The sequence below is a fragment of the Zea mays genome, chromosome 6, assembly GCF_902167145.1.
Source record: "Zea mays cultivar B73 chromosome 6, Zm-B73-REFERENCE-NAM-5.0, whole genome shotgun sequence".
Lineage (NCBI taxonomy): Eukaryota > Viridiplantae > Streptophyta > Magnoliopsida > Poales > Poaceae > Zea > Zea mays.
The window spans coordinates 174156597-174183896 of NC_050101.1; the positions used below are offsets into that span (position 1 = coordinate 174156597).

General features: G+C 45.3%; 2 protein-coding genes and 2 non-coding genes across 4 annotated transcripts; 1 reads left to right on the forward strand and 3 right to left on the reverse strand.

Annotated features, from left to right (window-relative positions):
* Positions 1–441: 441 nt before the first annotated feature.
* LOC111589590 (U5 spliceosomal RNA) lies at positions 442–563 on the reverse strand. The gene has a single exon (XR_004850955.1). It is a non-coding gene; the product is annotated as a U5 spliceosomal RNA (small nuclear RNA).
* A 921-nt stretch (positions 564–1484) lies between these two features.
* Positions 1485–1599, reverse strand: LOC111589588 (U5 spliceosomal RNA). The gene has a single exon (XR_004850953.1). It is a non-coding gene; the product is annotated as a U5 spliceosomal RNA (small nuclear RNA).
* Positions 1600–8600: 7001 nt separating this feature from the next.
* Positions 8601–10390, reverse strand: LOC100284518 (seed maturation protein). Its single transcript, NM_001157413.2, has 5 exons — positions 10195–10390; positions 9830–10010; positions 9573–9714; positions 9166–9235; positions 8601–9067 (listed from the first exon to the last, which is right to left on the reverse strand). Exons 1-5 carry the CDS (start codon positions 10316–10318, stop codon positions 8901–8903), a joined length of 684 nt encoding a protein of 227 aa, NP_001150885.1. The 5' UTR covers positions 10319–10390; the 3' UTR covers positions 8601–8900.
* A 1452-nt stretch (positions 10391–11842) lies between these two features.
* LOC100284199 (nonspecific lipid-transfer protein) lies at positions 11843–12576 on the forward strand. The gene has a single exon (NM_001157094.3). It carries the CDS (start codon positions 11957–11959, stop codon positions 12260–12262), a length of 306 nt encoding a protein of 101 aa, NP_001150566.1. The 5' UTR covers positions 11843–11956; the 3' UTR covers positions 12263–12576.
* The last annotated feature ends 14724 nt before the right edge of the window (positions 12577–27300 follow it).

A 27300-nucleotide genomic window follows, 5' to 3' on the forward strand; every position in this document is an offset into this window, starting at 1 on the left:
GTTTATGGCTCGGTTTATAGAAATTAGATTCCCAGTTTCTTAAAAAACAAGAAACTAGTATCTCGTAGCTAAAAGATAAAAACATGGTTTTTTCAAACTGGGTTGCTTCTAAACAGGGCCTTAGCTCAAAGAAAATATGGGGGTGCAGTTCTTGGCCCTCGCATATGGTTGTTTCCTCAGGTCTGGTGCGACCAAAAAAGTCAGCACAAAAAAACACACACAAGTAAATGACAGCCAGAACTTATGTCAAAACAAACGGCATAAACAACCGGTGAGTTGAAACGCACTGCGGCTGTGCGACAAGCTGTGGAACTATTATATCATCACGATCGCTGCATGAGCTTTAAGACTAACAACGTTCACTCTTGATAGCACTTTTGGCATTTGAATTAACAACACTTCAAAATTTCAGAAAAAAAAGTTAAACTTCTTTTGTTGGGAGCTCTCTTAAAATAAGAGAGCACCCTCAAAAAAAAATAGCGTATACTGCTAATTGTGACGAGCACACGGTACTCTTTAGTAAAAGGCGAAAGAATAGCTCGCTTTGTGCTCGCCACGCAGCGCGTGCTTCGTATAGGATGCATTGGCCTCTCACTAATAACGGAGCACATAACCCCACCTCTAGCAGCTGCAAGATATGGCACTAAATCATCTGTTCAACCCTGCTTTCCCTTACCCGTCCAGCGATCCAGCGGTGGGCTGTGGGCCTTGGTCCGTCCAGCAAGCCAGCCAGCAATGTATCCGGTGGACGGGAGGAGTCCGGCCCACCAACGGTTTTACAAGTGAAGAAACCTTTTTTGCATGGCTGGGCACTGCCGCATTGGGCTTTGAGCTTGCTGGCCGCGCATCCGACGGGTTTACAACTTGGTAGCTTTAAAATAAACATGTTGTTAAAATATAATAGATGGAAGCCATCATTAGTTTTTTTTCTAGTTCAAATTGTTACATCCGCGTCATTGAGATGACTAACACAATGATAAATCTTTCAGCAGTTATAAACAGACTTGTTCGTATTTCCAGCCATATAAAAACAGTATGATGTAGGAAGATGGAAAGTCTACGAGTGGATAGTGATGTTGCCAACCGATAACTCACAGTTACTAGGTCTTTGTCGAACATGTACTTCTAGGCCTTCCTGTACTGGTTAAGGGTTTATGGGCTCTTCGACGATGCTTTGAAAATATTTGAATTCATGGTGTATGTTCACCGAATATGCATGCCGAGGTTTAATTTCATGTTCACGTTTACATGTATGTTTTTGGAGAAGTGACTGAACAAACGGTCCCTGCCGTATTCAGCGTCAGCAAATCAATCTGAATAATACCTGTTATACGAGTTTTTTTAAACTTAAATGAACAATGTAAATGTGTGTGTGGTGGGGTTGGGGGGGACACAGTACAACTAATGATGTGTTTTTAGCATTCGAATTAATAATAATTTAACGACCAATAAAAATTTGAATTTATTTTGTTAGGAGCCCTCCTTAATAATTAGGAAAGCATTCTCCAAAAATTAGCGTATACTGCTAATTATGGTGAGCACACGGTATTCTTTAGTAAAAGGCAAAAGAATAGTTGGCTTTGTGCTCACCACGCAGTTGCGTCATTTGTATGGGTGCCATTGCCACCTCTCTTATAGCAGACCACATATCCCCACCTCTAGCAGCTGCAGATATGGCACTAATTCGTCATCAACTGTTTAACCCTCCTTTCCCTTAGCAGGGAGCCGGCGGTGGGCTGTGGTACAACCTGTTGAGAAACCCTAATGAAGGGTTATGTGGGCAAATACCGAATATAGCCCTGAGGGCTATCGCGTCTCTATATATAGAACCTGTACCCCTCATATGGAATAGAGATCAGAAAGAGGCCAGAGGCCCAACCCTATATCCAGTGTCTTGTGTGTTTCCTCTGTCGTGTTTATGAGAAGGGAGACGAGTCTTCTACAACTTCTCGCGCCTCTACTGCTGACGGGAGGGAAGGGAGCGGATCTGGTGATCCGTGGTAACATAGTTCTCAATACGTTATCAGCACGCTCTACCTCGACGTTGCTGCGAGATCAGATCTGCATCAACTCTCCGTCAAACCGGCAGGTCTCCGGCCTAGCCGAACTGTCCTACACGACAGGCTTCGATTCACCTCTACACAGTCGAGCGGTATGTTTTGAATCTACTATTCACTGTAAAAATCGAAGAACAAATTGAGTTGTAGAAAGTGGCGAAAAGATCGCTGCGGTAGTGGCTCATCCGCATGCTCCGGTATATCTTTCTACTATTTGTGATCTGTATATCGGAAGAAAAAAAGACAGCACCTACCACGGCCGCCGTCACTGCTGGCGTGTAGCTTGCCTGTGGCCTCGTCGGCCAGCCACGAACCGTTGCATTCCGTTGACCATGCAAAGCCACTTTGGCCGCGTGCGTTGCAGCAGTTGGGCATTCCCTGAAGGACATGCAGTACCTGGTTACTCGGACTACTCGCCGTCATGGGCGCGGAGAGAGAGAGGCAGTTGAGTCAAAGCGAAAAAGATGCATGCATCCACCTGCATGGCCGCAGTCATGGCAGTGGTTGCAGACGAAAAGAAAAAAGTGACGGGTAGCAGGATCCGTTGCATACTTGCATGCACCTGCATGGCCGCATGTATGCATGATGAGTGCATAAAAGAAAATGAAAATTCTTTTAAGTGCATGTGGCTACACTAATAAAGAAAATATGCGGATGCTAGCTTGTCAAAGGACGGATCTCGTTGATCCGGGAGTGAGATTTTTATAGTTTTTCCTATAAGTTTTTGCTGAATTAATAAAAATTTGGTACAATATTAATATATGTGCATGCTCTATATTATTTATTCAATTTAATTGCACATTACAAATTGAATAAAGCATATTTTATGTTGTGATTTATATTTAAATTAATTATTTCCTGTAGCAAATAATTAATTTAAAAAAAAACATATGCTTAAATATGGATAGACATACTTTACATCTGATGTGTTATGTTCATGCATTAATTCTGGTTTTTTTTTCTGCTTCTATTTCTCATAGTAAATAATTAGCAGAAAATTATTAAGATGCATGTGAAAACTACACTACGTTTTTTTCATATCGCTCTTAATACTTGTAATGCGTGGAGCCTTTAGACTCACACCGAGTGATTACATAGTATAGTCGGTACTCGGACGCGCCGATCAGACTACATTATTAATCGTCTGAGTTTTGGTATTAGCTAAACATAGGCTGCGCTCTGGCAACATGACGCAGTATTTGTGTCGTACGAACTTGGCTGCGTCATGTGATTGCTATGTCGCGCTCTCGGTTAATCGGATCACTCCCGTTGAGTCGGACCGCCATCACCGAGTCACGTATTTTTTGTATGCCCTGTAGGCATATTCGTTTGTCGCGACCACTGAGCCAAATTTGCGCCTGTTGCGTATGTTGCGTGGATTTATCGTGTACCCCAACGACCAAGCCACAACTGTGTAAGTTGCGCTTATTTACGAAGGCTTGTTGTGTTGTCGTAGCCCTGATGGCCGCACACGCGATGATACCAGATAAGCTAGAGCTTGTACTCGTGTGGATTGTGGTGGGTTGTTCAGGCCCCTAAAGTCACATTATGCGCAATCTCCATAAACAATTTAGTTTGGCCCTATATTTATTTGACTGTGTTGTGTGGCATTATATATTTATATATCGCCAAGTGGCCATAACAACTATATCAAGCTCTATAATGCTTGGAAATCTGGGAAATTAAATTAAAATACAATGAAACACAAATAAGTAAAATCTCTGTTCTCTCCTCGTGCATAAAGTGTTACCCGAAGTAACCTGAAGAAATTCAATATTAATGCATGAAAGCCTTTTTGGCACAGAAAACATCACAAATTGGGATTTTATTAGTAAGCAATAAGACCTTGTTAGATGAATAAATGCTAGAATCTCAGTCATACATTGCTCAACCAGATGTTGGCACATTGCTCTTTGTCGTTGAACGGCATGAAGCGAACTTTGAGATAAATGGCTAGTACCTTAGCAACACGAAGTTGCGAGTACATCGAAAGATAATTCTGAGAATTTTTTCACAACGTTGGTGTGAAAAAACATTGTGTGTTCTCGTCGAACCACTTTACTCGGCCTATCTAGGACCTCTATGCTTGTGTTGCATACATCTCTCAGAATTTAAATACTTATAGCCGCTGAATTGACTTGGGATAGTCCTTTGACTGGTATGGTATATACTATGAACCAAATGGTAAAGGTCGACTCCGAATATACATATATCTGGGGTTTATGTAGCAGAACTACATTGTATTCCACCTCTTGGCATGCTTACCATAATCTATATCCGATCTACCAGAAGTGAGAAGAGTAGACAAATAACTATAAAACCCCACATCACCACAGAGCTTGAAGCTAAATTAGACATTAACATGTCATTGGTCCTGGGAGCCAGAAGAGTCATATGTCTTGACCACTAGACTACTAGTGATGATAATTTGTGATAGAAATATGAAGATCTTGTAGAGTCCTATTGTATCCTCTCTACTCCTGATGATTTCTTCGTATGAGAGCAGTACTATCTGTTGTTGAAGATGGATCCTAGGTGGATACCAGTCTTGTTTCGTTCTTACCAAGCAGTTATCATCATTTGCTTCATCAAAAGCTGGTTATATGGTGATTTTTCCCGGATAAAATGAATCCTTGGCCTTGTTTGTTCTAAAGCTTCTCTTTTTGCTGAACAACGAAGAGATCGAAATAATGCTTTATAGAACAAATTGGTATATAATATTAGGAGAAATGTTTGCCCTGCTGGCAGCATCACAAATAATTGACTATTGTTATTAGTTCTCTCTCAAAAGTATAATACCTAAAAATGTTGCATAAATCGATACCCAATTTCAGAGCAGTATGAGTAATTGGGTAAACCATGGGCAGTGATAAAAACGAGTTGGACTATACATCTCTGCATATAAAAATCTTTGCTTGGCAGCATTGGCCTGATGCCGTGCACTTCACTACCAATATAAACACACACATTTTTCCTATGTGCTTAAAAGCACAATGCAACCAGTGAATGTCTTTGTGAGCGTCAGACCCTGATGGTCATTTTACTTGTTGATCTGAAGTCAACTACTAGCTCCAAACGACAAATGGTATGCATGAGCCTCTGAAGGATCCTTATGGATAAAATAGTGTTGTGCATATTAGTCTAAATCTTAATGATTGACTGTGCATTTGGTAATAATAACAATAAGTTGGCAGAATTGTAACCATGAAGCAACTTGTTGTTGCGTGTCTCGCTGGATGTTGAGACTAACCCTTCATGTTGAAGGATAAATATGTAGTATTCATGCCACTACATTAATGTCCAAAGCTCACTGCATAAAACCCCTATCTGTAATGTGCGTAAGATTTCCCAAATAAATCACCACAATAGCATACATTGGCCACAACTGGATGATTGTGGTTGGGGATTTTATCTGTATGATTTTAAGAACATCTCGGCATTAGGGGGAGGAATGCCCATATAGTGTAATGCCTCAATGTTCTATTAAACGCACAAAAGCCAAACTGAACCTGTCGTTCGGTGTGTACTCCTGTGTATATGGAGTTTGCCAGAAATCTTTGAGGAGTAACCATATTGGTCTAAATGCTTCTACCTGATGTAGATGTGGATATACCCGGGATTAATATCATATCCACATTTGACTTATTGGCATTTGATCTATTATCGGGGACGCCTGCGAATATGATCCATTGGCCTTAGTCAAAGCATATGTTCTGATTGCAGATTCACGTGGTATGTAATAACTCTCCTCCGATGAACTCGCCCTGCTGGTGAGTTACCTCACGAAGAGGTTCATCATGATGATGAAATTCCTAGTAATGCGTGCACTACCATTGTGCTAGGAATACGGAACAATGAATCTTTTGTTTTTGGGAAATGACGAAGATCATTATTAAATGTGGGAGACAAATATGTCGACACTTATCTTGCCTCTATAGATTGCAAAGGGATCCAAAACAAAGTCCTAGGCATGAGTGCATGAAGCTCTCTTATCGGGTCATTGATAAATGCAATCGAGGCTGAACCAATAATCGCAAAATGAAAGTCGCGAGCTTGAAGTTCGGACATTTATGGGCACTGCTGAAATAATGTGTGGTGAATGCGATGGTTCAAGTGGTCTTGTGAGAGACCTATCCCACATATATGTTGAATAAACATTGTTCCGCTATATAATATATCTGGCAAATGGCATGAATTAAATTATGCAGTTAATAGGATTCTTAAGATCCGTCATGAGATCCTAGAAGGATCCATATCTTTGAATTATAAATATGCAACATATAAATCTCGTACTAGATAATACATTCCTAATGAATGATCACTCTCCTATGTGGAGAGAATATCTCCTAGATGAGATTATAGTTCTTTGATGGAACTTTTCCGCAAGAAATAAAGTTTGTGTTAAACACCAAAGTTTGATAATCCCTATAAAGGGATAAAGACCCATACAGACCCGAAAAGGAATAAGATGAGGTACCAAATGACTTGAAGTTCACCAAATAAGCACATGTGCATTCCACGAGTTTTACTCATGGTATTTTCCACTTGATGTGGAATTACGGTATCCTGTAAAGCCCCGATGGCAGAAACCTATAAGGTTTAGGTGTTACTGGCAAAAGTATCCCCATTGTGCCAGAATGACAGACTATAACGATGTATCTGATCGATGAAAAATCCCTGATGGATTACGATCTTTGATGGACTTTTGTTACACCATCATAGAAGTTGCGATGGATGAACGCCTGGAGCGATGTGTCATATTTAGAATATGTACTATTGCAACTATGTTATCCCCTAAGTCCTATTGAAGGACAAGATATTTGCTTTGCACAACTATGTATAAATTGTGGTGTAAGATAGAAAATGATAGCACCCAACCTCATCCATTCTCGTTATTCCAGATGAACAATGAGACATATATCTTGAAGAATATGCTTGAGTTATGAGGGATAACGACTTTGACGGATGTCATCGTCAGGGGGAGCGAATGCTTATATTGATCACAATCGTGAGACAATAAATGTCATATTCTATGCCTGAAGGCGTCAGCTTGATGATCAATATGTGAACCTTTATGGAAGTTTCTATCAAATATGTAGATCTAGTCGATCGAACACCACTAGTCGAAGTGGCTTATTTATGTTGATACGTGCACTTACCTCGTGTATCCTAGAAGTGAGTTGAGGTGAAGTTCCTGAAATAATCTTTGCAAGGATATGCAATCTGTTTGCTAAATCTATATGTGCATATACTTCCAGAAGAAAATATTTTGCCATATTGATACAGTTTTGCAAGAATCAGGGGGAGCACATTTCTAAAGTTAGTCTTTGTAGAAGATTCAATAGAATCTAGATCCCAGAGGATCGAAATCTGTCCCGATGACAGCCGTTGTACTCTTTTTCCCTTGGTGAGTTTTCTTGAAGTTTCTCACATGAGGTTTTTAACGAGGCAACAAAGTGCAAATGCAATTTGTATCACCATGCACTCTTTCTCCATATTTTTCCCATTGGGTTTTTTGGAGTTTTAACGAGGCATGTGTTGGTCGCGATATTCGCCCAAGGGGGAGTGTTGAGAAACCCTAATGAAGGGTTATGTGGGCAAATACCGAATATAGCCCTGAGGGCTATCGCGTCTCTATATATAGAACCTGTACCCCTCATATGGAATAGAGATCAGAAAGAGGTCAGAGGCCCAACCCTATATCCAGTGTCTTGTGTGTTTCCTCTGTCGTGTTTATGAGAAGGGAGACGGGTCTTCTACAACTTCTCGCGCCTCTACTGCTGACGGGAGGGAAGGGAGCGGATCTGGTGATCCGTGGTAACATAGTTCTCAATACAACCATTCTTGGTCCGGCGCGCCAACGGTTTTACAGGTGAAAGAATTGTTTTCCATGACTAAGCAGTGGGCTTGGGCTTGATCCACCAATGATTTAATTTAAAAAAATCAACCTGATTCGTTTTTCTACAAAAAAAGAAAGAAAAGAAAACATCTTCCCTGCCAAAAAATTGCATACTTAACTCCCCTCGTCAATTGGTATTGACATACCGATATCGAAGTGAACTGGCAGAATTTCCTTATGTCGTCGCTTACTCGCTTCAGTGATTCAAACGACGGAAGAACTTTTTTTTGTTGTTGAATTATTATTTTCCCGTTTCAAGTCATCGTAGGGCTACTTTGTGAATCTTAAATCTCTTTAGGATTGAAGCGCAATGAGGTGAAAATGAACTAATTTCCTCTCCAATTTTCTTGAATCCCAAATAAGATTTAAGTTTTCAAATTAGCCCTTAGTGTTTTGAAACTTACACCGATTAATCGACGCCAATGTGGCTCTGAATAAAAAAAAAAGTTGCGCGTTGGCAAATGTGTGGACTGTGGAGTCTGCCCACTCAAATTCAACAGCAACAGCAAAGATAACCTTTCAACATAGGCATGGCCGCAACACTCATGACTCATCCTCACCGGTGCACGGAGGGATGCAGCAGAAGATTGCACCTACTTTAATTTCTTTGCACAACATGGAAGAAACATCGGTAGTACTTGTTGACGCAAAGATCGGTCCCACACCGAATGACCTCAGATTTTTATTCGCCACTTTTCCGTTTTGGCAACACTTACAATCTTCCAGTACCTATTTGTTTTTTTACGAATAAATTACTTCAGATTTTAGGCTTGTTTACTGCTGACACGGTAAAGTATGGTGGATCATTGCAGCAGTAGTCTAGCACGTACAATCAGATACCATAAAAACTGATTTGAGATGGTCTGGTGACACTGGTTACTGTTTTTCTTTTATGTACGGGACTGCCGGCGTGCACCGGCAATTTGACAAAGCACACATCTTGATCAGAGAGCCTTTGTCTTGACAGGGCCTCTTGGTATCTTGTTGAGCACGTTGGAGTCAACCTTCCTGTAGAATTTCTTGAGGTCTTCGCGTCCCTTGGCCACAAGATGGTCCACCTCGGCTTCGTATCTCTCGTACAGCGCCGGTAAAGTCAGAGCACACAAAAGCCCTAGCCAGCCAGGGAAGCCATGGCAAACCGTCAGAAATATACGAGTACACACGGTCCATGGATTTTCTGCATCCTCTTTAAATCTAATAAATGCTTACCGCCATATAACAGCGTCGTGAAGCTGCATGTGTCTCCAAGTATCGCCAGTATCCACAGAGAACCAATCACCTTACAATATCGACAAAGAAAGAAGAAGAAAAAACAATATTTGAGTCAATTCACTGAGCTGGATGTTGACAGAGTTTTTTTGTTTGTTGTGGCAGAAAGGCTATTTTGTAAAATTCACATGCTTAATGCATTTTGTCTAATCAGATGGAAGGCCGAGTTTGCTTTACGCGCGCCGCTGAAGAAATTGTAATAACACAGGTCTTTGTTTCCGTGCTTCAGTTTTCAGAAACTGCAAGCCAGCTGAACTCTAAGTCTATGCGTGGCAGTAATGTTACTGTCGTAGGATCTGGCAATTGGCACTGATCAAAAGCAAGCAAGCAAGCAAGCAAGAATTTACCATGAGGAACTTCTTGAGATCCTTCCCGCACGCAACGTCGTAGAGGACGGATACAAAGTGAGCCAGTCTGTAATGGGTGGTCCGCGCAGCTTCTCTGAACGCGTGTTCAGAAACGATCACCTCCGGGATCTGTGGAGGCGGCCTGCAGCGGAAAGACGAGAGGTTAAAGATGAGACTTCTCGACTCAACCAGCTGGTGAGGTGCAGTGTAGGTGTAGCTGCAGAAGCTTCGACGCCATGGCGTGGCAGCAACGCAACCTGTCAAGGAGAGGCGCGGCGTTGGACCAGACGAAGAGCAGGACCATCCCGAGCAGCGCGACGTGGCAAAGGAGCGTCACCACGTTGTACTCCGCCACGTCGAACAGGAACCAGACCAGCGTCGCCCCCGCGAGGATCCCCGCTGACAGGTTCCTGTTCCTCCATAGCAGGACGTCCGAGACTGAAGAGAGACCCAAACGAGTTCAGTTCAGAGATCGTAGTTAGCGGAGCCGGTTCAGGCAGGCGGCAGGCACCAGTGCAGTGCAGTGCCTGCTGCGTGCATGAGGCACGAGAGTTTTCGGAAGAAGAAGAAGAAGAAGAATAAAACATTGCTGCTACTAGCAAAGCACTATTGCAATTTGCACCTTTCCGGCCACCGAGCAGCTTAACTGGTGTGCGCATGCGTCTACGGAACACTAGCCTTGGCTTCGGCCCATCGTCGTCGCCGGAAGAATCCGTCTCGACGTGAGGAAGCTTGGCTTTAGACATCTGAGAAATTCCTGCTGCGGCTTGGTCTGGTAACTCGTCTGGTGATCACGACGGCTCTTCGCCTTATAATCTGCCATCAGACACTAGAACAGGGAATGCATGATTATAGGAGCTTGGCATGAGGACGCAAAGGATAGCTTAGTGCTGGGGGGTACCGTACAGAGGGATGAACGAATGTGGGGGGCAAGGATTGCTTCAGCAGAAGGTGTTCCGACAGCCCAGGGATTATATTCCTGCTTACAGCCTTGAAGCCACGTACAGTCGTCGTCGCAAGAAAGATTCACTGCAAGTATCTTGCATACGGGACTCGTTTATTGTTGTGGAATTGAGCAAATGCAGCATCTTTTATCTTTTTTTTAAAATTAGCATTTTATCTTTTTACAGCTGCTTTAATTGGATAAGAGATCCTTTCAGTCTCGTTCGGTTATTTCTAATTCATGTGGATTGGATTATATTGGGCAGGATTGAAACGGATTTTGATTTGCTATGGATTTAAACCGACTTAATCCTACTCAATCCAAGTGTATTAGCTACAAAATGAACGAGCCCTTCCATGGGTTAGCCCCTTGTGGCAAAAGGCAAGATGTTTATTTTACCTGACTGCTGAGTGAACTCGGTTTGGTTTAGTTTTCAGATTGTAGAAGGTTCATCTGTATTCTGACTGACGTACGTCTGTAGGACCAGATGCTTCTTGGGCCTGAAGACCTGTCAGCGTGATGCGATATAGCTGAGAGGCGAGTGCCGTTGCCACTACAGAAAAGGTTGGCCTAATGGGATGGGCATTAGCATTTGTTTTGATGTACACGTTTTGTATAAACAAGAGAAAGTTAGCATGTCTGGCGAGCTGAGTGTAATGTAGTTTCACCTGCATGGCTGCATCTACCCAAAATGGTCTGGAGATATCCAGGCCAGGCAGCTGTTGAGTGCAAAGCTTTAATTTGCCATGCACTGACCACAGTACGTACTCAACCACTTTTTTATCTTTCACTTTTACCAGATGTTCTATGGTTCGATTTGCTTTGCAAAGCAACTAGATTAACTGCCAAAGTAGTAAAACATCTCTTGTTCAGTTCCTACTTTAACCAGCTCGACTGTTTGCCTGAGCTAATCAGCGGAATCAGCAGCCGCGGCTCAGTATAACAAACCTTATCTTGGCCGATCCACCGAACCTCACTTTTGGCCATCGCCTGACACACCCGCGCCGCGTGCCGTGTTCGATCGGCGCCATGTCTCCTGCACCAATGCAAGCCACCAACCAAGAATTTCTCTCCTCTTTTTTTCTGTTCGAGTAGTGCAGGGGCCGGCAACAACAACAACAATCATGCGGCATGCACATCATCCCTGTCCTGTCCTCCCTCCCCTAGTGGCGCATACTCCTGCACTCGTGGTTCTGGACAAGTCAATCTGCGTTGCACACTTGTCCTGCACTAGCAGCGGGACTGTCTGCCGCCATGCAATTGCCATTGCAGCTCCCACCTCGACGACGTGCCTATAAATGCCGCCGGTGTCTCTCCGACCGGTCGCACCACACCACACACCACCATCCACGCACTGCTAGTAAGCGAGCTTAGCTACTGATCGTCGTCAAGCACTCTCGAGCTCGATCTCTCGAAGCGGCTAGCTGCTAGCAGCCAATTAATGGCGAAGCCTTCGCAGGTGCTGGTGTCGGCGCTCGCCGCCTGGGCGGTGGTCCTGCTGCTGCTGTGCGCCGCCGCGCCGCGGGGCGCCGACGCGGCCACGGCGTGCGACGCCGCGCAGCTGACCCCGTGCGCGGGCGCCATCATCGGGAGCTCGCCGCCCACCGCGGCGTGCTGCAGCAGGCTCAGGGAGCAGCAGCCGTGCCTGTGCACGTACGCGCGCGACCCCAAGCTGCAGCGCTACGTCAGCTCGCCCAACGGCAAGAACGCCATGGCCGCGTGCAAGGTGCCCGTGCCGTCGTGCTAATTTAAACTTCTGTTAGCGCCGCCGCCGCCGCGCGCGTACGTACGTGTCGTGACTCGTGAGGCGTACCTGTGTCGGTAGCAGCATGGCCCACTGGACAGGGACAGAGTGTGGCGTCGCTTTTTTTCTGTTTCAGTACGTACGTACTTGGATCGCGGAAGCCCGTGTATGCGTGTTCCGTTGTGGTGTTGCTGTACTCGATCTGCTGCATGTGTGTATCTACCGAGCTCTTCGGACAGATACGCGTGCGTATGAATAAATGATGTAATAACGACGTGTGCATCCGCTATATATATGCATATCTATACATATGCTTTTACTATTGATTGATGGCTAGTAGCAAAGGTACGTAGTGATAAAAGTAGTGCTGAGAATTCACTGAAAGACTGAAACAATGTGCAAATGACTAGTGTGCAAAATTTCCTCTATCCAATCCAATGGATATAAATTGTATCTAGATACTCACTCCGTCTCGGCATATAAAGTGTAACCACGTCTAATTTAAATATCAATACATATATTTAATTCACTCTATATTACTACATCGATGTACGCATATGTAAAGAAAACATCTTATATTACGAGACTAAAATAAAATAAGTGATTACATCTTATATATTGAGATAGAAAGAGTAAGTCCTAGGGATGGAAAACCCTCATATCCTTTTCAGGCACACTTCCCACAAAGATGAACCACTTCCTTAAGGACCCTGATGTAGTTGCCATTATCATCAGTGTCCACTCCTATAGCATTTTCATGATCGTCGGATTCATTTTTTTTTGAAATATGTGGCAAAAGCTTTGCCACGCAAATATATTAGAAGAGGGAAAAAATACAAACTCTGTATTACACAAGATAACAGCAAAGCTCCCAAAACCACTGCACCCCATTGTTTAAAAAACAAGCTACGACTAAATGTAACCCCCATAAACTAACACCACTCCTCTTGACCTATTTAAATCCATTGATGCGTTCAGACCACTAGCCTCCAAAATCTCAAATGTTTATTTTTGAAAAAAAAAATCCATGCTCAGTCTGGTTACTGTGCCCTCGCCGGTTCCATTACGCACAATATAATGCTTTATATAGCGCCTCACCAATCAAGCACATTATTGGTCCATCCTTTCCTACTAGCCAAGTGTAGTTTAGATTTGTGATCAAGTTTGCATATGATTTACCGGAGAAAGTATAACTTTATTGGTTTATAATTTACAACACTTTTCGTATATAATTCCGAAGGGCAAAAACTGAACATACATTTTTGAAGGGAAAGCAAAAATACACGAGCTTTTTTTATCGAGGAAGCACTTTGTTAATACAAGATAATTACACTCTAGTAGTCTAGTGTCTATTATTATAATATAATATAAGTGAATTATACACCTCTCCTATAAGTTTAATCTTTTAGATTGAACTGGTTGATGTATGCAACTTAATATGGTATCAGAGCCCGGGGTCTCGAGTTCGAATGCTGGTTAGCACAATCAAATAAAAAAATATTGTTCGCTCTTATATTCCACGACAGACACCCAAAAGTGGCTCGACGTGGGTGTGTGTTAGAATATAATATAAGTGAATTGTCCTCATATCATATCAGTTTAAACTTTTGGTTTGAACTGGATGGTGCATGCAACTTAGTAGTTATCAACATGTTTGCTTCGCTTTAATCCGTACCGGTTTCTACCAGTGTTTTTTGTCTATACGAATTACAGTTGTAGCAGTCCAAACAATTGGTTTTAATCCGTACCAGCTTCTACTGGTTCAACATTGTTTTTTGTTTATATAAATTGCAAACATGTTGTATATATTCATACACTAGACTGTCATCTATGTGTTGGGTAAAAAAAAAACCTTTGACCACACGCTCCAACTACTGCCAGACCGCTATGACCAAATCCTATAAATGCAGCTGTTTGAGAATAACACAAGTACCCATTATATCTAGACATGGGTTAGTTAAATTTGATTGGGTGGCATCGATAATCTACATACGGATGAGCCAAATTTGAAGGGAGTGTCAATAATGTTTGTTTGTTCGCCGTCCAACACCACGTCCCAACCTCGCACGAGGCAAAAGACATGTTGTACCGAGTAATTACGAATGACGATGCTGGAGACAAAAAAACACCGCCTTCTCTCAGGACAATGCTCCCCATCCCAGTGCCGACCCTTCGCAAACTTGTCAGGGCTGCGGGGCTGGGCTGCCACGCCGCAAACTCCATTGTAGTGGTGCCTCCCGGTTCGGAATGATTGCCTCTTCCCTCCTGACTGCCGGTGGACGGGCGACCTGCCGTCGCAACTGTAGCAAATCTGTTGTCGGTCTTTGGTCTGTAATGCTATCCTGCTGTCTCTCCAAGTCTGTTGTATGGTCATACCTATCCCTGTATGTCACATGTCGCCGTGGTGTGTTCCCCCTCTGTCGTGGTCGTAGTGTGTCCCCTGGTGGTCTGTCAGTTCAGTCATGAGTCCGGGTTGTAAAAACTGTGTTGTGCTCTCGTGGAACGTCCGTGGTTTAGGCGATCCGGATAAATGCACTATCGTCCGTGATGTTATCTCCCTTGCCTCCCCGTCCGTTGCTTGCCTACAAGAATCCAAACTCTGCGACCTAAGCTGCCTTAAAGCGCGCTCGTTTTTGCCTAAAAATCTAGCCAGCTTTCTCTGCCTCAACGCCGACGGTTCCAGGGGGGGCGTCGTGACCGCCTGGGACAGCGCTGTGCTTGAACTCATGTCCAGCATCTCTCGCTCTTTCTCCCTCACCACCACCTTCAGCTCGCACTTTGCCAATGCGCCCCTCACCATCACCAACGTCTATGCCCCATCCAACCACCAGGACTCCCCAACCTTCCTTGATGAACTCTCAGACCTCCTCCCCAGCATCTCTGGTCCTTGGCTTCTGATCGGTGACTTTAATATGTTGCGCGGTGCTGCTGACAAAAACCAGGGTCACCTGGATAACCACCTGTGCACCATGTTCAACAGCACCATCGACTCCCTTGCCGTTGCCGAACTCCAGCTACAGGACTGCCTCTTCACCTGGTCCAACATGCGTTCTGTTCCCACACTCGCTCGTCTGGATCGAGCCTTTGTGAACAACTCCCACACCTCCTCATTCCCCTCCACCTCCCTCACCACCCTGCCCAGGCAAACATCCGACCATAAACCACTGCTGGTCTCCATGTCTACCTCCATCCCCAAATCCCAAATTTTCAGATTCGAAAACGTCTGGTTGCATCACCCTCTCTTCCTCCCTGAGGTCCTCCCTGCATGGCACCAGGAGTTTCCCTGTTCTGACGCGGCTGCCCGGCTCGCAGGTAAGCTCAAGCACGTTCGCGCTGCTGCTAAACAGTGGGCAAAACGGCATAGAAACCCCCCCTCCCTAATCTCTAACTGCAGGTTTCTGATTCTCCTCCTCGACTGCCTGGAGGAACACAGGTGCCTGTCCTCAGCTGAGCAGCAAGTCAAACAGATTTGCCATGAACGTCTGGCTGTGGCGATTAAGGCAAAGGCTGCATTCTGGAAGCAACGGAGTAAGCATCGTGCAATAATTGAAGGGGACGCGAACACAGCTTTCCATCATGCGATGGCGACACAGCAGATGCGCCGAAACCAGATTAAATCCATCACTGTTGGCAGCCGTGAACTCTCCAGCCAAGCTGATAAAAGTGCCGCTGTCACAGAATTTTTCAAAGAACTCATGAGCTGCAGTGACCCTGCGAGGTGGGACTTCAGCTTGGACACACTCTACAGCGGCTGCCCCCGTGCCAGTTCGTCGCTGGACGCCCCTTTCCTGGAGTCTGAAGCAACTTGTGCTGTGCGATCGATGAATCAAAGCAGCGCGCCGGGCCCAGATGGTTTTGGTCCCAGCTTCTACCTCGCGACCTGGGAGACGGTCCGCCCTCAGATATTACAGATGCTGGCTGCATTTTACTCTAGTGATATTCAGCTCAGCAGGATCAACCGTGCTTTTGTGGTGCTATTGCCGAAAAAAACTGCACCTGTGTTCATCAGCGATTTCCGCCCTATCTGCCTCCAGAATTGCAGCGTGAAGATTATTTCTAAAATCCTTACCACACGGCTGCAACGCGAAATTCACAGTCTCATTTCATTGGATCAAACTGGCTTTCTTAAGGGCAGGTCGATCTCTGAAAATTTTGTCTACGCCCTGGAACTCATCCAATGCTGTCACAAGAGGAGGTCCCCCACCATAGCGCTGAAATTGGACTTTGCGAAAGCTTTCGACTCCATCCACTGGGATGCGCTGCGCTGTGTCTTGCGCGCTCGTGGGTTCAGTGTACGATGGCAGAACTGGATTGACAACCTTCTTAACACATCACTGTCCGCTGTGCTGATGAACGGTTGTCCCGGACCCTGGTGGAGCTGCGGCAGGGGCCTTCGTCAGGGTGATCCACTGTCGCCATATTTGTTCTTGCTGGTGGCTGACGTCCTGCAAACTCTCATAAAGCGTGACGGTCGTGTCAAACACCCCCTGGTCCCTGCAGAACCCTGTGCTGTGCTACAATATGCGGATGATACTATGATTGTGATGGAAGGGAACCCGGCCCATGTGTGTATCCTGAAACAGCTCCTGGACAGCTTCAGCAAGGCAACTGGGTTGTGTATAAATTTTCAGAAAAGTGTGCTGGTTCCAATTCACATGAATGAGACTGTCGTCCAACAATGTGTATCCCTGCTCGGTTGTCGGCGTGAAGGCTTCCCTCAGACATACCTAGGGCTCCCCCTCTCCCTAACAAAGACTAGGCTCTCAACCTTTGTCTCATACATGGCGAAAACAGACAAGTATTTAGCAGGCTGGCAGGCCGCTCTCCTCAATCCAATGGGTCGCCTGGTGCTGATCAACTCGGTTCTGGACAGCCAGCTTGTATATGTCATGAGTTCCTTGCAGCTGCTTCCAGGCTTCGTGAAGAAAGTGGACAGCAAACGTCGCTCCTTTTTGTGGTCTGGGAAGGATAGCTGCTCCGGTGCAAAATGCCTGATCGCTTGGGGCAACGTCTGTTCAGACAAAAGTGAGGGGGGCCTGGGCGTCACCGATCTGATTACAAGGAACACCTGCCTACTACTCAAGTTGCTGCATCGGATCTTCACTGCCTTTGATTCTTCCTGGGCCGGCTGGGTCAGAGGGCGAGTCTGCTTAGCCACGCTGACAGGGGACCTGTCTGGCGACCACTGGACGACCCTACGCGCCCTGCTCCCTCTCTACAGATCAATTACCACGTGCTTGATCAAAGATGGCCGGTCCACATCTTTCTGGTTTGACGCCTGGCTAGGGGAAGATGATCTGTGATAGTCGCCTAGAGGGGGGGGGTGAATAGGGCGAAACTGAAATTTACAAATATAAACACAACTACAAGCTGGGGTTAGCGTTAGTAATAATAAATGAGTCCGCAAGAGAGGGCGCAAAACAAATCCCAAGCGAATAAGCAAATGAGACACGGAGATTTGTTTTACCGAGGTTCGGTTCTTGCAAACCTACTCCCCGTTGAGGAGGCCACAAAGGCCGGGTCTCTTTCAACCCTTCCCTCTCTCAAACGGTCCCACGGACCGAGTGAGCTTCTCTTCTCTAATCAAAGCCGGGAACAAAACTTCCCCGCAAGGGCCACCACACAATTGGTGCCTCTTGCCTTGATTACAATGGAGTTGTGATCTCAAGAACAAGTGAGAAAGAAAAGAAGCAATCCAAGCGCAAGAGCTCAAATGAACACGGCAAATCACTCTCTCTAGTCACTAGGGTTTTGTGTGGAATTGGAGAGGATTTGATCTCTTTGAATGTGTCTAGAATTGAATGCCTAGAGCTCTTGTAGTAGTTGAGAAGTGGAAAACTTGGATGCAATGAATGGTGGGGTGGTTGGGGTATTTATAGCCCCAACCACCAAACTTGACCGTTGGCAGGAGGCTTCTGCTCGATGGCGCACCGGACAGTCCGGTGCACACCGGACAGTCCGGTGCCCCTGCCACGTCATCACTGCCGTTGGATTCTAGCCGTTGGAGCTTCTGACTTGTGGGCCCGCCTGGGTGTCCGGTGCACACCGGACATGTACTGTTTGATGTCCGGTGCACCGGTATGGGCAAGTCTGACGTCTGCGCGCGCTGCGCGCGCATTAAATGCACCGCAGAGAGCCGTTGGTGCCGAAGAGAGCCGTTGCTCCGCTGGCACACCGGACAGTCCGGTGCACACCGGACAGTCCGGTGAATTTTAGCGGAGCGGCTACCACGCGAAACCGAGGCTGGCGAGTTTCGGAGGCCGCGCTTCCTTGGAGCACCGGACATGTCCGGTGCACACCGGACAGTCCGGTGAATTATAGCGCGCCGGCTTCCGAGAAATCCCGAGGGTGAAGAGTTTGAGTCTGAGTCCCCTGGTGCACCGGACAGGTACTGTTCACTGTCCGGTGGCACACCGGACAGTCCGGTGCGCCAGACCAGGGGTGCCCTCGGTTGCCCCTTTGCTCCTTTATTGAATCCAAAACTTGGTCTTTTTATTGGCTGAGTGTGAACCTTTTACACCTGTATAATCTATACACTTGGGCAAACTAGTTAGTCCAAAGATTTGTGTTGGGCAATTCAACCACCAAAATAATTTAGGAACTAGGTGTAAGCCTAATTCCCTTTCAATCTCCCCCTTTTTGGTGATTGATGCCAACACAAACCAAAGCAAATAGAGAAGTGCATAATTGAACTAGTTTGTAAAAGGTAAGTGAAAAGGTTACTTGGAATTAAGCCAATATAACTACTTACAAGATATGCAAGGAATGTTTCTTTCTTATATAACATTTTGGACCACGTTTGCACCACATGTTTTGTTTTTGCAAATTCTTTTTGTAAATCCATTTCAAAGATCTTTTGCAAATAGTCAAAGGTAAATGAATGAGAGTTTGCAAAGCATTTTCAAGATTTGAAATTGTCTCCCCCTATTTCAAATGCTTTTCCTTTGACTAAACAAAACTCCCTCTAAAAGAGATCCACCTCTTAGTGTTCAAGAGGGTTTTGATATACCATTTTTGAAATACTACTTTCTCCCCCTTTTGAACACAATAGGATACCCAATGATAAAGACTTTTGGAAAGCACTAAGTTTTTGAATTTGGTGGTGGTGGTGCGGTCCTTTTGCTTTGGGCTCATTTCTCCCCCTTTTTGGCATGAATCGCCAAAAACGGAATCATTAGAGCCCTCGGAGTAATTTCTTCCCCTTTGGTCATAAGTAACGAGTTAAGATTATACCAAAGATGAAGTCCGGTCCTTTTGCTTTTGAGCTTTTACTCTCTCCCCCAAGGATGAAGTCCTTTTCTTTGATGCTCATTTCTCCCCAAGGAATAGAGAGTTGCTCGGAGTGATGGCGAAGCATGAGTTACGGAGTGGAAGCCTTTGTCTTCGCCGAAGACTCCAATTCCCTTTCAATATACCTATGACTTGGTTTGAAATAGACTTGAAAACACATTAGTCATAGCATATAAAAGAGATATGATCAAAGGTATTTAAATGAGCTATGTGTGCAAGCTAGCAAAAGAAATTTCTAGAATCAAGAATATTGAGCTCATGCCTAAGTCTGGTAAAAGATTGTTCATCAAGTGGCTTGGTAAAGATATCGGCTAATTGATCTTTAGTATTAATGTAAGAAATCTCGATATCCCCCTTTTGTTGGTGATCCCTAAGAAAATGATACCGAATGGCTATGTGCTTAGTGCGGCTATGCTCGACGGGATTGTCGGCCATTTTAATTGCACTCTCATTGTCACATAGCAAAGGGACTTTGGTTAATTTGTAACCGTAGTCCCGCAGGGTTTGCCTCATCCAAAGCAATTGCGCGCAACAATGTCCTGCGGCAATGTACTCGGCTTCGGCGGTGGAAAGAGCGACCGAATTTTGCTTCTTTGAAGCCCAAGACACCAAGGATCTTCCCAAGAACTGGCAAGTCCCCGATGTGCTCTTCCTATTGATTTTGCACCCCGCCCAATCGGCATCTGAAAAACCAAGTAAATCAAATGTGGATCCCCGAGGGTACCAAAGCCCAAACTTAGGGGTATAAGCCAAATATCTCAAGATTCGTTTTACGGCCGTAAGGTGGGATTCCTTAGGGTCGGATTGGAATCTTGCACACATGCAAACGGAAAGCATAATGTCCGGTCGAGATGCACATAAATAAAGCAATGAACCAATCATCGACCGGTATACCTTTTGATCCACGGACTTACCTCCCGTGTCGAGGTCGAGATGCCCATTAGTTCCCATGGGTGTCTTGATGGGTTTGGCATCCTTCATCCCAAACTTAGCAAGAATGTCTTGAGTGTACTTCGTTTGGCTAATGAAGGTGCCCTCTTGGAGTTGCTTGACTTGGAATCCTAGAAAATACTTCAACTCCCCCATCATCGACATCTCGAATTTCTGTGTCATGATCCTACTAAACTCTTCACATGTAGACTCGTTAGTAGACCCAAATATAATATCATCAACATAAATTTGGCACACAAACAAGTCATTTTCAAGAGTTTTAGTAAAGAGTGTAGGATCGGCCTTGCCGACTTTGAAGCCATTAGCAATAAGGAAATCTCTAAGGCATTCATACCATGCTCTTGGGGCTTGCTTGAGCCCATAAAGCGCCTTAGAGAGCCTATAGACATGATTAGGATACTCACTGTCTTCAAAGCCGGGAGGTTGCTCAACATAGACCTCTTCCTTGATCGGTCCATTGAGGAAGGCACTTTTCACGTCCATTTGATAGAGCTTAAAGCCATGGTAAGTAGCATAGGCCAATAATATGCGAATTGACTCAAGCCTAGCTACGGGTGCATAGGTTTCACCAAAATCCAAACCTTCGACTTGTGAATACCCTTTGGCCACGAGTCGAGCTTTGTTCCTTGTCACCACACCATGCTCATCTTGCTTGTTGCGGAAGACCCATTTGGTTCCTACAACATTTTGGTTAGGACGTGGAACTAAATGCCAGACCTCATTCCTCGTGAAATTGTTGAGCTCCTCTTGCATCGCCACCACCCAATCCGAATCTTGGAGAGCTTCCTCTACCCTGTGTGGCTCAATAGAGGAAACAAAAGAGTAATGTTCACAAAAATGAGCAACCCGAGATCGAGTAGTTACCCCCTTATGAATGTCGCCGAGGATGGTGTCGACGGGGTGATCTCGTTGGATTGCTTGGTGGACTCTTGGGTGTGGCGGTCTTGGTTCTTCCTCATCCTCCTTTTCTTGATCATTTGTATCTCCCCCTTGATCATTGCTATCATCTTGAGGTGGCTCGTCTTCTTGATTTTGCTCTTCATCATTTTGAGCCTCATCCTTATTTTGAGTTGGTGGAGATGCTTGCATGGAGGAGGATGGTTGATCTTGTGTACTTGGAGGCTCTTCGGATTCCTTAGGACACACATCCCCGATGGACATGTTCCTTAGCGCGATGCATGGAGCCTGTTCTTCACCTATCTCATCAAGATCAACTTGCTCTACTTGAGAGCTGTTAGTTTCATCAAACACAACGTCACAAGAGACTTCAACTAGTCCAGTGGACTTGTTAAAGACCCTATATGCCCTTGTGTTTGAGTCATAACCAAGTAAAAAGCCTTCTACAGTTTTAGGAGCAAATTTAGATTTTCTACCTCTTTTAATAAGAATGAAGAATTTGCTACCAAAAACTCTAAAATATGAAATGTTGGGCTTTTTACCGGTTAGGAGTTCATATGATGTCTTCTTGAGGATTCGGTGAAGATATAACCGGTTGATGGCGTAGCAGGCGGTGTTGACCGCTTCGGCCCAAAACCGGTCCGGTGTCTTGTACTCATCAAGCATGGTTCTTGCCATGTCCAATAGAGTTCGATTCTTCCTCTCCACTACACCATTTTGCTGTGGAGTGTAGGGAGAAGAGAACTCATGCTTGATGCCCTCCTCCTCAAGAAAGCCTTCAATTTGTGAGTTCTTGAACTCCGTTCCGTTGTCGCTTCTTATTTTCTTGATCCTTAAGCTGAACTCATTTTGAGCCCGTCTCAAGAATCCCTTTAAGGTCCCTTGGGTTTGAGATTTTTCCTGTAAAAAGAATACCCAAGTGAAGCGAGAATAATCATCCACTATTACAAGACAATACTTACTCCCGCCGATGCTTATGTAAGCGATCGGGCCGAATAGATCCATGTGGAGTAGTTCAAGCGGCCTGTCGGTCGTCATGATGTTCTTGTGTGGGTGATGGACTCCAACTTGCTTCCCTGCCTGGCATGCGCTACAAATCCTGTCTTTCTCAAAATGAACATTTGTTAATCCTAAAATGTGCTCTCCCTTTAGAAGCTTATGAAGATTCTTCATCCCAACATGGGCTAGTCGACGATGCCAGAGCCAACCCATGTTAGTCTTAGCAATTAAGCAAGTGTCGAGTTCAGCTCTATCAAAATCTACCAAGTATAGCTGACCCTCTAACACTCCCTTAAATGCTACTGAATCATCACTTCTTCTAAAGACAGTGACACCAACATCAGTGAATAGACAGTTGTAGCCCATTTGACATAATTGAGAAACGGAAAGCAAGTTGTAATCTAAGGAATCTACAAGAAAAACATTGGAAATGGAATGGTCAGGAGATATAGCAATTTTACCAAGACCTTTGACCAAACCTTGATTTCCATCCCCGAATGTGATAGCTCGTTGGGGATCTTGGTTTTTCTCATATGAGGAGAACATCCTTTTCTCCCCTGTCATGTGGTTTGTGCACCCGCTATCGAGTATCCAACTTGAGCCCCCGGATGCATAAACCTACAAAACAATTTTAGTTCTTGACTTTAGGTACCCAAACGGTTTTGGGTCCTTTGGCATTAGAAACAAGAACTTTGGGTACCCAAACACAAGTCTTGGAGCCCTTGTGTTTGCCCCCAACAATTTTGGCAACTACTTTGCCGGATTTGCTAGTTAAAACATAAGATGCATCAAAAGTTTTAAATGAAACAATATGATCATTTGATGCATTAGTGGTTTTCTTTCTAGGCAACTTGGCATGGGTTGGTTGCCTAGATCTAGATGTCTCACCCTTATACATGAAAGCATGATTAGGGCCAGAGTGAGACTTCCTAGAATGAATCTTTCTAATTTTGCTCTCAGGATAGCCGGCAGGGTACAAAATGTAACCCTCGTTATCCTGAGGCATGGGAGCCTTGCCCTTAACAAAGTTAGATAAGTTCTTTGGAGGGGCATTAAGTTTGACATTGTCTCCCCTTTGGAAGCCAATGCCATCCTTGATGCCAGGGCGTCTCCCATTATAGAGCATACTTCTAGCAAATTTAAATTTTTCATTCTCTAAGTTATGCTCGGCAATTTTAGCATCTAGTTTTGCTATATGATCATTTTGTTGTTTAATTAAAGCCATATGATCAAGAATAGCATTAACATCAACATCTCTACATCTAGTGCAAATAGATACATGCTCAACATTAGATGTAGAGGGTTTGCAAGATTTAAGTTCTACAATCTTAGCATGCAACATTTCATTCTTAGTTCTAAGGTCGGAAATGGTAGTATTGCAAACATCAAAATCTCTAGCCTTAGCAATCAAATTTTCATTCTCTAATCTAAGACTAGCAAGAGATACATTCAATTCATCAATCTTAGCAAGCAAGTCAATATTATCATCTCTAAGATTGGGAATTGAAACATTACAAACATGTGAATCAACCTTAGCATTTAAAATAGCATTTTCATTTCTAAGGTTGTCAATCATCTCACGGCATGTGCTTAGCTCACTAGACAATTTTTCACATTTTTCTACTTCTAGAGCATAAGCCTTTTTAACCTTAACATGTTTCTTGTTTTCTTTAATTAGACAATCCTCTTGGGAGTCCAAAAGGTCGTCCTTTTCATGAATAGCACTAACCAATTCATTCAATTTTTCTTTTTGAGCTATGTTAAGGTTGGCAAAAAGGGAACGCAAATTATCTTCCTCATCACTAGCATTGTCATCACTAGAGGATTCATATTTAGTGGAGGATTTAGATTTAACCTTCTTTTTGCCGTCCTTTGCCATGAGGCACTTGTGGCCGACGTTGGGGAAGAGGAGTCCCTTGGTGACGGCGATGTTGGCGGCGTCCTCGTCGTCGGAGGAGTCGCTTGAGCTCTCGTCGGAGTCCCACTCGCGACAAACATGGGCATCGCCGCCCTTCTTCTTGTAATACCTCTTCTTTTCCTTTCGTCTCCCCTTCTTGTCGTCACCTCGGTCACTGTCACTAGATATAGGACATTTAGCAATAAAATGACCGGGCTTACCACACTTGTAGCAAACTTTCTTGGAGCGGGACTTGTAGTCTTTCCCCCTCCTTTGTTTGAGGATTTGGCGGAAGCTCTTGATGACGAGCGCCATTTCCTCATTGTCGAGCTTGGAGGCGTCGATTGGTTGTCGACTTGGTGTAGCCTCCTCCTTCTTCTCCTCCGTTGCCTTGAATGCAACGGGTTGAGCTTCGGATGAGTCGCCAAGCTCGTTGATTTTCCTCGAGCCTTCTATCATGCACTCAAAACTTACAAAATGCCCGATAACTTCCTCGGGGGTCATTTTAGTATATCTAGGATTGCCACGAATCAATTGAACTTGAGTGGGATTAAGAAAAATAAGAGATCTTAAAATAACATTTACCACTTCGTGATCGTCCCACTTCTTGCTCCCGAGGTTGCGCACTTGGTTCACCAAAGTCTTGAGCCGGTTGTACATGTGTTGTGGCTCCTCCCCTTTTTGAAGCCGGAACCGACCGAGCTCCCCCTCGATCGTTTCCCGCTTGGTGATCTTGGTGAGCTCATCTCCCTCGTGCGCAGTTTTGAGCACATCCCAAATCTCCTTTGCATTTTTCAACCCTTGCACTTTGTTGTATTCTTCCTTGCTTAGAGAGGCAAGGAGTATGGTTGTGGCTTGAGAGTTGAAGTGCTCGATTTGGGCCACCTCATCCTCATCATAGTTTTCATCCCCTACGGATGGTACCTGCGCACCAAACTCAACAACATCCCATATGCTTTTGTGGAGCGAGATTAGATGAAATCGCATTAAATCGCTCCACCTAGCGTAATCTTCACCATCAAAAGTTGGTGGTTTGCCTAGTGGGACGGAAAGTAAAGGTGTATGTTTGGAAATGCGAGGGTAGCGTAGGGGGATCTTACTATACTTCTTGCGCTCTTGGCGCTTAGAAGTGACGGAGGGCGCATCGGAGTCGGATGTAGAAGTTGATGAAGTGTCGGTCTCGTAGTAGACCACCTTCCTCATCCTCTTGTGCTTGTCGCCTTTCCGATGAGGCTTGTGGGAAGAAGATTTTTCCTTCTTCTCTTTGTGATGAGAAGAAGATTTCTTCTCCTTCCCTTTGTTGGAGGAGCTCTTCTTCTTCTCCCTCCTTTTGGTGCGGGACTCTTCCGATGAAGTGCTCCCGTAGCTTGTAGTGGGCTTTTCGCCGGTCTCCATCTCCTTCTTGGCGTGATCTCCCGACATCACTTCGAGCGGTTAGGCTCTAATGAAGCACCGGGCTCTGATACCAATTGATAGTCGCCTAGGGGGGGGTGAATAGGGCGAAACTGAAATTTACAAATATAAACACAACTACAAGCCGGGGTTAGCGTTAGTAATAATAAATGAGTCCGCAAGAGAGGGCGCAAAACAAATCCCAAGCGAATAAGCAAATGAGACACGGAGATTTGTTTTACCGAGGTTCGGTTCTTGCAAACCTACTCCCCGTTGAGGAGGCCACAAAGGCCGGGTCTCTTTCAACCCTTCCCTCTCTCAAACGGTCCCACGGACCGAGTGAGCTTCTCTTCTCTAATCAAAGCCGGGAACAAAACTTCCCCGCAAGGGCCACCACACAATTGGTGCCTCTTGCCTTGATTACAATGGAGTTGTGATCTCAAGAACAAGTGAGAAAGAAAAGAAGCAATCCAAGCGCAAGAGCTCAAATGAACACGGCAAATCACTCTCTCTAGTCACTAGGGTTTTGTGTGGAATTGGAGAGGATTTGATCTCTTTGAATGTGTCTAGAATTGAATGCCTAGAGCTCTTGTAGTAGTTGAGAAGTGGAAAACTTGGATGCAATGAATGGTGGGGTGGTTGGGGTATTTATAGCCCCAACCACCAAACTTGACCGTTGGCTGGAGGCTTCTGCTCGATGGCGCACCGGACAGTCCGGTGCACACCGGACAGTCCGGTGCCCCTGCCACGTCATCACTGCCGTTGGATTCTAGCCGTTGGAGCTTCTGACTTGTGGGCCCGCCTGGGTGTCCGGTGCACACCGGACATGTACTGTTTGATGTCCGGTGCACCGGTATGGGCAAGTCTGACGTCTGCGCGCGCTGCGCGCGCATTAAATGCACCGCAGAGAGCCGTTGGTGCCGAAGAGAGCCGTTGCTCCGCTGGCACACCGGACAGTCCGGTGCACACCGGACAGTCCGGTGAATTTTAGCGGAGCGGCTACCACGCGAAACCGAGGCTGGCGAGTTTCGGAGGCCGCGCTTCCTTGGAGCACCGGACATGTCCGGTGCACACCGGACAGTCCGGTGAATTATAGCGCGCCGGCTTCCGAGAAATCCCGAGGGTGAAGAGTTTGAGTCTGAGTCCCCTGGTGCACCGGACAGGTACTGTTCACTGTCCGGTGGCACACCGGACAGTCCGGTGCGCCAGACCAGGGGTGCCCTCGGTTGCCCCTTTGCTCCTTTATTGAATCCAAAACTTGGTCTTTTTATTGGCTGAGTGTGAACCTTTTACACCTGTATAATCTATACACTTGGGCAAACTAGTTAGTCCAAAGATTTGTGTTGGGCAATTCAACCACCAAAATAATTTAGGAACTAGGTGTAAGCCTAATTCCCTTTCAATCTGTCTACTAAATTCCCATCCCTGTTCAGCCATGCCAAGAAAACTGAGATCAGCGTGCGGGGAGTCCTGGAATCTGGTCTCTCGGCGCACCTCGTGCCACGCCTGACCCCCCAAGCTGCTTCAGAGCGTGATGCGCTTCAGCTGGTCCTTGACGACGTGATGCTGTCTGAGGCGCCGGACGTACGCCACTGCCCCCTAGCTGCCACTGGAG